This window comes from Crocodylus siamensis, chromosome 3 (assembly GCF_052110815.1).
Source record: "Crocodylus siamensis isolate JL-2025a chromosome 3, ASM5211081v1, whole genome shotgun sequence".
NCBI lineage: Eukaryota > Metazoa > Chordata > Crocodylia > Crocodylidae > Crocodylus > Crocodylus siamensis.
The window spans coordinates 37,885,869-37,898,546 of record NC_143397.1 but is presented as its reverse complement, the minus strand read 5'-3'; the positions used below and the strand labels follow the sequence as shown (position 1 = coordinate 37,898,546).

The 12,678-nt window shown below is 44.6% G+C and overlaps 1 protein-coding gene across 2 annotated transcripts in view; it reads right to left on the bottom strand.

Annotated features, from left to right (window-relative positions):
* Positions 1-11,472, bottom strand: part of RASGRF2 (Ras protein specific guanine nucleotide releasing factor 2) — a 249,315-nt gene extending 237,843 nt beyond the window's left edge. For both annotated transcript variants that reach the window (XM_090038177.1, XM_090038178.1), the window contains exon 1: positions 10,948-11,472. In XM_090038177.1, the coding sequence (XP_089894303.1) occupies positions 10,948-11,232 (285 nt within the window). In that variant the 5' untranslated portion in view covers positions 11,233-11,472. The remainder of the gene's footprint in view (positions 1-10,947) is intronic.
* Between the last annotated feature and the right edge of the window lie 1,206 nt (positions 11,473-12,678).

Genomic DNA, 12,678 nt, shown 5'->3' with positions numbered 1-12,678 from the left:
AGTCTGTGCATGACCCTCCCTCTCACAGCCACCTAAAGCCTGTGCCCAGGCAAACCCTGTGGCCCTCCATGCTGCCACTGCTGCCCTGTGTTTATGGGGGCTAAGCCCCATTAGCCCTGGCCTTCCACCACCTATGGTGATGCCTAACAAACCTGATTTACTTCTATGATAAGCCAAGATCTGGGTTTTCCGTTACCCATGGGAAAACAGAGTAAACCGTGAATTTTACCTTTTATCAGAGGCCAATGCAGATTTGGCATTTTACTGGAGAAGCCCACAGATTTTGCAGTGTTGTGACAAGCTCTCTGTAGGCTGGCAAAGTTACAGCCTGCAGAGGGCTGGGAGGGAGTGGGAGGAGGGCAGTCGGGCAGGGGCTGCCATGTGCATGTATATGCACATGGCCCCAGGCAGCCTGGAGAGTAGCTCCTGCAGGTTAGTAGGCTGGGGTGGGAGGTGGAATTGAGACCCTGTAGGGACGGACAGAAGGATGTAGTTGGGCACGGCTGGGGCTGCTGCTCACCCAGGCGTTGCATGGGGTTTGGGGTCACAATGCACGGCTGCAAGGCCCCAGTGGGGATGGATGGGGCCATGGGTGGCTCGTCCAAGGGCCAAGGCCAGCATCCCAGCACTGCTTGCACTCCTAGGAAGCAGGGAAAACCCACACCGCCCCAGATCTGTGTGTGGGGCAGAGATGGCAGTCAGAGCAGGCTGTGGGTCTCAGGCTCTCCACCCTGCTACCCTACCCCAGGGCCTCTGCAGCCTGATGGGTGCAACCCCACGCAACAGGGAACACAGGGGCCACACGGAGAAGCTGCTTGTCACTGCAAGCTCCATGCTGCCCTGGTGATGCATCCCCAGCATGTATGGCAGCCTTGATCAGCACAACCCCTCACCACTGCCCTCACTGCAGCCACGTATGCAGGGGACACATTGCCAGGGCAGTGTGGAGCTCACAGCAACAAGCAGCATCTCCATGCGGCCCTGCTGTTCCTTGCCATGCTGGGTTGTGCCCATCAGGCTGCGAAGGCCCTGTGATAGGGCAGCAGGATCTGTTCCGCATACAGATCTGGGGAGCACGGGTCCTCCCTGACCTCCCTGGGAGTGCATGCAGCACCAAGAAGCTGACTTCACCTCCCCACCTGAACACACAGCATGCCCCACCTCCACCCTACACTAAGATCTGGAGAGGGGGGGAGGTCACCCCTATCCTCTAGGGACTGCGCACAGCAGCAGCAAGCCAGTCTCCCCAGCCTGAGCCCACAGCAGGCAGGCAGCAGAGGGAAGCTGGGCTCCACTCTACTACAGCAGCTGTGGCCTCCTGCCAGGGACCTGGGGGCTAGGGGGAACAGGAGGCTGTGGGAGGGGGCAAGGGGCACCAGCAGAGCCAGGGGGCTGTGGGCGGGAGTTAGGAGCACCAGCAGGGCCAGGGAGCAGTTGTGGGGGGTTGGGGGGAGTGAGGGAAACCAGCACAGCCAGAGAGCTATGGGAGGGGTGAGGGGCAACAGCAGGGCTGGGGGGGAGGGGGAGGCTGGGGGGTGCCTTTTATTTTAACCTTGGATTTTGGGGTTATCAGAGAATTTGTGATTTTTCATCAGGGAAAACCAGGATCCCTGATACGAGGAGAGCAGTGGATGCAGTATGTCTCAACTTCAGGCAGGTTTTTAGTATCACCTCTCATGACATTCTTGTTAACAAGCTAAGGATATACAAATAAGATGAAAGTACTGTAAGGTACAGTACATACATTACTGGTTGGATCATTGTGCTCAACGAGCAGTCAACAATGGCTCAAGGTCTAACTGAGATCAAGTGGGGTTTCCCAAGGGTCTGTCCTGAGTCTGGTTTTGTTTAATATCTTCATTAATGTGGATGATTTGGGACTGAGTGCACACTTTACAAATCTGTGGATGACACCAAATTGGGTGTATTGCAGATACTCTACATAGTAGGGCTAGGATCCAAAATTACTTGAATAGGCTTGAGAAATGGTCTGCAGTCAATCAATCTAGTAGGCTGCAGTATTGCAGAGAAGGTCTTGGAGATTACAGCAGACCATAAGCTGAATAAAAGCCAACAGTTTGCTTTTGTTGAAAAAAACCAACAGCATGCTGAGCTGTATCAACAGGAGCCTCACTTGCAAATCAAGATAAGTGATTCTTCTGTTCTATTCAGCACTGGTGAGGTCTCACCTGGAGTAGCGTGTCCAATTTTGGGACCCACACGAAGAAGGGTGTGGGCAGATTAGAAACAGTCCAGCAGAGAGCAACAATAATTATTAGGGGCCTGAGAGACAAGACTTATGAGGAAAGACAGAAAGAACTAGGGTTATTTAGTAGACTGGAGAACAGAAGACTGGGGAGGATTTGGTAACAGTCTTCAAATATGTGAAGGGCTATTACAGAGAATATGAAGATGGGCTTGTAGGAGACAGGATTAAGAGCAATGGCCTCAAGCTGCAGCAGGGGAAATTTGGTCAGGAAGTTTCTCCTAATCACCAACCTATGAGGATGGCCAAGCACTGAAACGGACTATGTAGAGAAACTGTGGAATCTCCATCCTTGGAAGTTTTTAAGAGTAGGCTGCACTTAGGTGGGATGACTTAAATCACGGATGATGACTTGAGCAGGGGACTGGGCTAAATACCACAATGAAGTCCCTTCCAGTCCTACGTTAGTGGTGTCTTTGGAAGCAGGACATGGTTCTTTCTGTGGTGTTGCAGATACAGAACACATGGTTATACCAGTTTTAATGCCTGGTAGTGAAACATGAGCGTGGAGGGTGATTGAAAAATGACAGATTGAAGATTGAAAGAACTAAAAACAACATCAATTGAATAACATTAAAGTGAAGGCCAAGATCAATAATGAAGAGATTTATAGCAGAGCCAAGCAACCACCTTCATCAGCACTGAGTTTGGTTCAGCAACTTTCATGGTACAATAATGGTTATCAGGCTAGAAAAGCATCAAATTATGAAGCTAATTTATCTGTAAGGCTGGTGGTCGCCAAAAATTTAAAAGGTGTGAAAGGCACCATGGATACAACAACATTATTAAAGGTGTGTTAAGATCACCAGTGATTGTTAAAGGACATTCTTAGCTCTTAAGACCCTCCTAGAAAACAATCTGGGTGGCATATTTGTCTGCAAGGAGGGGGTGTCTTTTTGGCAATGTACCTTGATGAAGATGACGTTGAAGAAAAAGCAGATAAATTGGAAAGCTAACCAGTATTTAATGGCAGACAAAACTGGTAGGATACATCTAATAGTAATCTAGTTCCTGGTCCACTGGGGGGAGGGGTTTAATATTTTTTACTAAATGACTGTAACCTTTGTTTTATACAAACTGAACTTTACCTTACAGAAATAAAAATAGATCACAAGTGAATTATGTGTTTATTTTAAAAACCACCTGCAAGACTTAAGATACAGAAAAATGCACCCATTTCCCCACACACTCTAGACATCTTTTGTACCATGTCATTATTGTCTCAACATTTACTGGAAATAAACCTGATCTCTGCTATTTCTTGATACCTGTAATTTGTCCTTATACTTGTGTACACAGTCTTAATTAAATTCACCTTCATTCTTTTACTGCATAGCATTTTATATTTTCATTTGAAATCACACTCTCACAAGTTCTGCAAATAACCATTGCCAGCTGACTTTCCTGTGTGGAATCAAAATATTTTTTTCCAATGACTGCATAGTGATTTGCATTGTCTTGTTACCAGTAAAACAGACTTTGGATATCTAATGGCTCAGCACCCACCAAATGAAAGCTCCCATACAATTTTGCTTTCTGATTTCTCTGAAAAACCACCTGCCTTAAGGAAATAAAGAAGTACTTACAGTCATCTCCTTTAGTGCACTGCTTCTTTGTTTTCCAGACTGAGGCAAGGAGATGGTTTAATTTGTTTTACCTTAAACAAAGACTTAGCTGTCTTTTGAGCAAGACATACAAGGTTGCCAATAACAGACCAGTCTTAAATTCTTGACTCTGGTCTCGTAAGGCATTTTTACATGTGCTCTGGGTATACGGCGAGCAGCGCTCTAATCAAAGCAGTTCCAACAGCCACTGTAATTAAAGCACTGCTGCGTTTCATGTAGCAGCATCCCTGCGCTTAAAAATGGTGGTGGGGGCGTTTGAACTAAAGCTCGTTCATAGATTCATAGATTGTAAGGCCAGAAGAGTCCTTGGAAAATCATCGGGTCCGGCCCCCTGCACCAAGCAGGAAAGATAACGGGCTCAGGTGACCCCACAAGGTGACTGTCTAGTCACCTCTTGAAGATTTCCAGGGTAGGTGATTGCACCACCTCTAAAGGGAGCTTATTCCACAGTCTGACTGTGAAGCAGCTTTTCTTAATGTTGAGCCTGAATCAGTCTTCCAGGAGTTTGTGGCCATTACTCCTAGTTTTCCCCTTGGGTGCCCTGGTGAACAGTCACTCACCGAGCCCTTGATGTACTCCCCTAGTATAGTAGTAAGCTGCTACCAGGTCTCCTCTCAGCCTTCTTTTCTTCAGGCTGAAGAGTCCCAGATCCCTCAGCCTTTCCTTGTATGGCTTGCCATATAAGTCTCTAATGATATGGGCAGCTCTTCTTTGGACTCTCTCAAGCTTATCCATGTCCTTGTTAAAGTGTGGTGCCCAGAACGGGATGCAGTACTCCAGCTGCAATCTCACCAGTGCTGACTTCTGTTGAGCTTTAAAGTTCAAGCACCCCCATCACCATTTTTTAAATATGGGGATGCTGATATACAAGGTGCTAGAGACTGCTAGAGCATAGTAATTGCCACACTCCAGCAGACTTGATTAATTGAGTCTGCTCCAAAGCGTTATAAATACAGTACACCAGAACAGCCTCCACACATGTACAGGCACCCTTAATGTGGATTGAGGTAATAAAAGGTTAATACAGCATCACATGACAGGGATCACTGTTCTGTTTGCTTACCCAAATGTTATTAATTTTAACATAGGAAATTATTTTAGAAAGCAGTTGTACAAATTAACATATTTAGACTCATGACTTGGACAGATAGCTCTACTAATTTTCTATAATTCTATTAAGCCTGATTTGTAGTAATATGAAACAGTTGCATGGATTTTAAGGTGTAAAAAGTGAACAATTAAATATCAGTATAATTCTACATTTTAGTAAATGCCTGTAACTTAGTATACTCTTTCATATCATACAAAAAATACTGAAGTCTGTAAATGAAATAGGTATATTCTCAATTACCAATAAAGTACTATCAAGTAGAAAAGTGCCATCAATAGAAAGAACACATGGGATTATACTTTTCTATTTATATACTGCCTGCTCCCTGAAGGCCAGAAAGTACATGGTAAATTCACTTAGCAATTCTATATGAAGAGCCCTAGGCAGCCTCTTTTCAATGTAACTCACATTAAATGGATGGCACTGTCAGCAACTAATTTCAGGTTGCTACTCGCAAATAAATTTATCTTAAAATAATATGTTCTGATGTATTTAGTGAACAAAGGTCATAATCTGTACTCTTGTATGCCACTTACTAATCATGTCACTAAGGAAAAGGTACACTAATGGACCTGATCCTGTGGACCTGATCCCGTAAAGTCTCTCTCATTTAGGCGAGCAATGCACGTGCTCAGAGACAATCCTGCGATAAAAGGCTTGCTAGAATGGGCCTTACGTTGTGAAAAACACAACATAACAGATATCTCCAAAGTCTTTAAGCAATAGGTGTTTGAAAGAACTCTTCCTTCTATAAAGCAAATACATTAAGAGAGAAAGCAGAAAAATTCATTTTTCATGCCACTAACATTCTCATTTAGAGCAGCATCACTATGAACTCTAATAGTGACTGGTACAAAAGAATTACTGTCATCTAGAACAGGGGTAGGCAACCCCCAGCATATATACCAGACTGTGGCATGAAAATGAATTTTGCTTGGCACGCATACTTTGGGAGAGATGGAAGGGGAGCTGCAAGGGGCCCAATCTTTGCTGTGGCAGTGCATCCCCAGCTCCTTCTCTGCCATCTGCAACAAGCTGAGCCAGGGCTCCACACACCCCAGTGCAGCTCCTTGCAGCCTCCCAGCTGCGAGCAGTGCAGGCTCCATGGTAATGGTACGGGCCTTCCAGAGTCTGGGCCAGTTGTGGCAGGCAGCCAGAAGGCTGCAAGTAGCTGTACCCAGGGTCCATAGAGCCCCAGCCTGACTTGCTGCTGGCAGACAGTGGGGAAAGGGCCAGGGCTGTGCTGCCACAACACAGCTCAGTCCCCTCGTGGCTCCCCTGCTGTCCACTCCTGCCACATCTTACAAGTTGAGGTTGGAGGTGTTTTGGCACTTGCCCAAAAACACTGCTGACCCTTAATCTAGAAGACAGACATAGAGAGGCAAAATTAACCTATTCTTTTTGAAATACTGACAACATTACATTGAAAATGTCTAAAATGTTCACAATGCTTTTTGAACACACTCATACCACAAGATCAATAACTCTAGCTGACTATACTGTATCTGAAAAGGTGGGCTTCCTATTAATTATTATGTTCTGTTTTGAAATGAATGTTTCAAGAACGTTTTTACAGTTTCATATTTTATAAATTATAAATATTTTTTAGTTTACAAGACTGTACTTAAAACAGTTTTCAAATATCACAGAATCTGCCCTTGACAGAAGTAAATCTAGGAAAAAAACAAAAAAATACATTAAGCTAAAGGGAGCAATAAAAATTCAAATAATTGGATTTTGTTAATCTGTGAGGCACAGGCTTAGTACTACATTTAATTTTGATAAATGGAAGGAAGATTATTTCAGACAGGTTACTAGGAAGTCATATCTGCTCTCTCAAATCATATAGTAAAATTAAAAGTTAAATATTTGAAGAGCACTTAATTTCAAGTGATATACATTTTGATATATATCTTGAAAACATTTGATCAATATAAAAATATACAATAACTTATGTGGGCCTCAGCCCAATACAGGACATTGAAAACAACCTATATTCAACTACCATAAAGCCCTCTTTCTTAAAGCTGAATAAATTCACTGGATTACAAATTCTGTGTCTGAGAAACTGAAGACAGCACAAACTTTAAATATTTCATTTTAATTATATAAAGATTAACCATTCATAGATATGAATTTATCTTTCTTTAAATTATATATGTTCTCAAAACTGCAATCATACTGGAGTACTGGCATTCTAGGAGCTGCAGCTGTTTATGGTTTATGGCTTGTGGTTCTCATAAGGGTAAACAGAAACATTTTCACTTCAATCAGAATTTAAATTCTTCAATATATTCTGTTCACATTAAGACTAGTATCTTAAACACTACGTCATTTTCAACTTCTCATGTTTAAACTATACTTGCTCTTTCAAAAATGGTTTTAAAATAGGCTTGGTAAGGATAGCACGGACTGGTTCGTGAAAAGGGCATCATTTAAAAAAAAACCTTCTAAAATGCAAAGTACTATGGGAAGTAAAAAAGCCCACCTGCAGATACATTAAGTATCTATAACACATGTGGCCCAAGGCCAAACTTTCTTGAATATCCATTGATTCATGAATTACATAATTCTTTCACTCCTAGGTCAGATGCTGCACTTTTCAAATGATTTGGTCTGAAGCAGTAAGAAAACTATTTTAAGAGTTCTGCTACTTCTGTCTCTAGACAAGAGTAAAAAAAATGCACAGTCGGAATCAAAATTATACAAACAACTCTACATTTTTAATATAATTATAATAAATTGTAATTCAGTATGTTTACTATAGTTACTCCCCTTGTACAATAATCTCTGTGATAGATTGACAAAAGAGCATAATGTAAATTCTGTTTAAAATTGGAAGCTTTAAGCCACCTGCATTTCAGGGGGTCAGGCTATATATATATATATATGCAAGTAAGTACAGTCAAACATGTTTGGTGACTGAAATATACCAGCTCTGATGTTTTCCCATGCAGATTTCTAAGTTCTCTGGAGAAGAGTTCTTAGCTGATAGGTGACACTGAGCAATATTCAAGACATTCAGTGCCTAAATCAAAAGGATCTTCCAAATAATTAAGAAAATGCATTTTTTTTCTACTTTTGAATGCATCTTCTATAAGTGACAGAACTGAAAGAATTATTTTGTCACACAGACAAGGTACCACCATCTTTCATTTAGTGAATAATTAGCTAGTTGTTGCAAGCTATACAACGTGCTACAAGTCCAGCAAAAGAATATTTAGCTAAGTTATGGAACATACTTTCTACAAACTTAATTGAGATATCCAGTGAAATAACTTAAAATAAAAATATTTCCTTCTGCTATACAGGAGTTAATCTTTCAAAAGTTTCCTGTTTACGTATTGTAATATAATTGTGTTTCAAAACGAAAATTCTTTCTAATATTGATGCATCTCACTACTTTTGCCATGATGTTCACATAATCCAGCTCTGCTTTTTCATGCTGTAATGTGGTTACCCATGTACTTTAACCCTATATTACCTACTAAAGTAAAATATAAATAAAAGAAATTAAAGCTTGAGTACAAGCTGTGATGAATGAACACATACCCCCCACGCATGCACACACACTATCCTTTTAGTATGGGGTACTGCAGTGCATAGCATGCCTCCCTGTAATCACTAAACTTCCAAGGTAAATTAAAGGGACATGGCAAAGCCCCTTACCTTGAGTTTTAACTTCTCTATTACCTCTTCTAGGGAACAGGCTCTGCCTGTAAAATAATTATTGTATTAGAACTACAAAACTTTGTATCTGCTTTCATATAATACTTATGATCCATGTATGCTCATGGAATCAGGAAATACTTGTAATCAGGAAAGAGAAAATTCATTGTATGAAAAAGCAATCATTGTAGGAAAGTTTAAACGTTGAGCTTCCACTTCTAAACAACATAACTCTTATGCCCCCCCTCCTTTTATGAGAACAGAGACCTCATATTTTTTTAACTTTATATTACTTGATGCCTGTGAGAAGATGGATGCTTCAAAAAAGAAAAACACACACAAGTACTACATTGATTTAGTGTATTATAAGACACTGCTTTTTGTAAGTGTAACTATAGACGTCTTACAAAATACACAGATTTGTGTTCATGCGACATTTCCTCCACTTAAAGGAAAGGAACAGTTAAATGATTTTGAGGAAGTACTGTCACCAAAATGCCCACAGAAAGCATCATATTTATTATCCTCAGTGACTCCATATAAAACTTTACAGGGAAGATTTTTCTAACTGCCAGTTTTGCAAGCTCTAAAACAGAATCTGAAAATCCAGCTGTATTGTTTGCCACGGCACACCTCACTATCAAAACTTAGCAATGAACTCGATGCTTTGAACAGAACCCAGTTTTCTTTTTTGTAAATGTCTTGTCCGTTGTATTTAAAAACAAAAACACCAAAACTCATTTTTGTCAGTAAAGTACAAAGACACCCCCCCCACACCCCCTCCCAAAGATCAGATAAAGGTACTATTTTCAAATGGGTTGCCTAGTCTGATTGTGCTTTAACAATAACAACAGTATAAATCTTATGCATTAAACCCAGTTCCCATATACCCTGCCTGAAAGGGTAGGAAGCCAAAAGTTTGTATATGACTGGGAAGTATTTTTTGTGCAACTGCAACTGTCACCCTTGTAAGTATGTGTCATCGTGCATAGTAAAGGACATTTTAATTGTAGGCAATTGTAGGTATTAACCAAGTTCGATAAACTCTAAATAACTGGACCAAAATGACCATAGCAAGTGGAATGTTAAGATAATGCAGTGAGAGAAGATATTTCCTTAATTCAGGCTGCCCAGCTTGCACATCACTTCAGCAGAGTAAATGGGTTGTTCAAAATCCATTGCAGTACACCTGAAACCTTCTCTGAGATACCTATTTTTTCCAAACCAGCTTGACACCTGTTTGATTTCCTCTGTCAAGCAGAGAGAAGTTAACAACACATGCAAATTTACAGTTTTCACCATAGCATCAAAAGAACACCAATGGCTTGCACCAGGTAGAAGCCAAGCCCAGAAATCTGATACACTCCTATAGTGTCTAAATATAGTGTCCTTTTATTAACTGTTTGTAGGTAGTATGCAGCATTCAACAATATGCCAGCCGCAGCTTAGGGAGACGTGTTTCAAATGACCAGATTCTGCAACTTTCATTATGCATGAGTTGTGAGGAATCCCACTGAAATGTAGATTTTTCTGGTATGACTAACGGTCAACAGTTTCCCTGCTGTCATTTCCCATATGGATATGTTTAGCCTTAGAAACCCTTAGTTAAGTATTGCCCTGATAACACAGAGAAGCCCACTGACTTCTATTAAAGTGCTGGGCATCTACTTAGACCAGAGTACAAGCTGACTACAGCCATGCCCCATCTAATTCTTCTTGGTCCTTTCCAAATTAGATTTTTTTTTTAAATCACTGGCTCAAGTGGCTCGCAGAAGCACTCAGGACCCCAAGACAGCCTCGAATTACCTAGCAATAATGTTTTAAGGCTCCTGCGTGCTTGTCATACCCATTGTTTCAGCTGACCCCCTCTGTTTCAGGGGGCCTGAAGCACAGCTACTGTCTACTCAAGGGCATCATGAATGGTCCATAACGCCTTTTCATGAACTGTTTTGTAGGGAGGGAGTATGCAGTTCTCAGCAAGATGCCACCCGCGGCTTAGGGAGATGCGTTGCAAGTGCTCGCATGCCTAGCACCAGCTCGCTTGAACCCAAAGTGCAACCGCGGGCGGGGAGAGGGCCGGCGCAGCAGAAGGGCGGCGCTGCCCCCAGCCGTGCTGGGCAGACAGGAGCCAGCGGGGCGCCCGGGCCCCCGGGGCAGGGCGGGGGGAAAGACAGGGAGCGCAGGAGAGCCCCGGCCTGCCTTCCCCGCTTCGCCCCGAGCACCCAACTTGTGGGCGCGGCGGCAGGGACGGTCCCCCACGCCCGGGCGGGCCGTACCTGCTTGTCAAGCGCGGGGTCCCGGGCGCTGGCGGCGGCGGCGGCCTTGGGGGCGGGCGCCCGCTCGCAGATGCATCCCTCCAGCAGGTACATGCCGGCGGGCCGCGCGCTCTGCTCGCCCTCGAAGTAGAAGAGCAGGTTCTGGTAGAGCGCGAACCACTTCTCGTGCCAGCGGCTCGTCTCCGCCGTCTTCTTGCTGAGGAAGCCGCGCTTGGCGCCCTCCTTGCGGGCCAGCGCTGCCAGAAACAGCGCGTGCCCCTCGTTGCAGCGCACGCTCTTCTGCATCGTGCCCCCGGGCCGGGCCGGGCCGGGCCCCGCGCTCACCGCGCTCAGGCCGCCGCCGCCTCATGGGGTCCCGCGGCTGCTGCTACGGCGAGGCATCCCGCGGCCAAGTCCGCCGGGCGCCGGGAGCGGACGCGTCACGTGGGAGATCCGCCGTAATCGGCTTGGAGACCAATTTCCAGAGCAAAGTCGCCGCCGCAGCGCCTCGGCCGCCCCTCCCGCCGCCTGGGAGGGCTGAGCGGCGCCGAGGCGGGAGAGGAGAGGAGAGGCGGGGCGGGGCGGGCCCCCCGGTGCCGCCCCCGGGGCGCCTCGTGCTGCCGCGGCCGGGCCGGGTAGGGGCGAGCGCGAGACAAGGACGCGCCGTGTCCCACGGGCGCGCAGACCGCGTGTCCCCCGCTCCCAGCTGTCGGGGCTCCGACTCCACCCGCGGGTCCGAGAAGCCTTTCACACCCCCCCCGGAGCTGAAGACCGCCGCTGGGAAACGAAGCGCTAGCCGGAGGGACCAAAGCTGCCTGCCCAAATGAGACCCCAGGGAATGGGAGAAATCAGCGACTCCGGGACCCGGCCGTAATGCGAGCAAAAGGCTGGGCAAGGAAGCGGGCTTCCTCAGGTGTCCCCTTGCCCAGACCCCCTGCTTGGGGCAAAGGCAGGGCACAGGCTGCAGAAAGCAGTGGCTTTGGATCAGGCCCCAAGCGCTCCCACCATTTCACTAGGGAAATATTCCTAGGGTGGCCAGAGGCACAGGGCAATGCCACACAGAAATTTACAAACCAGGACCCTACAGCCACAAGGGCAGGTGGCCTGCTTGGAAGAAATGCTGGGCCACCTGCTGCAAAATAAAAAATAAGGCTTTATTTTCTTTTTTTAACATCTAGTTCAGTAGAACAGACTGGGGGGTGGGGATGAGCAGGGCGGGGGTGCCCCTAATGATCAGACTTTCATGCTGGCTCATAAAGGAACCAGCATCTCCTGCTACGCGCTGTGTCACTCTTGTGTAAAACACAACAGCCATTTTAACTGTTCATGCAGGCACCTCACCCAGCTACAAAAAGTCAACTTTTCACTACATATTTCAAACATTCTCATTATCGGGTTTGAGCCTATACTGCTTTTTAAACTAGACTTGGCTTCTAAATTATGGGGTGTGTGCAAAATACAACTTCAAATGATAACAGGTACAAAAAAGGGGGCTCAAAGGATCATTGTTTGATCTATTAAAAAAAATTAACAACTTTAAAATAGTTAAAAATACTACAAATACATCAGTTCCCTGCAAGTTTTTACAATCATATTTCACTTCTAATGTTTTCTGTCATGTTCTTTGTATAAACATTCACAAAAACTACAAGGGAAATTGATGTTCCCCTTGACTGTACAGAAGTAAAGATGACACTATGTAAAGGACTTCCCAATGCAGAAAACAACCTAAAATATGTATCATTTGCCCAG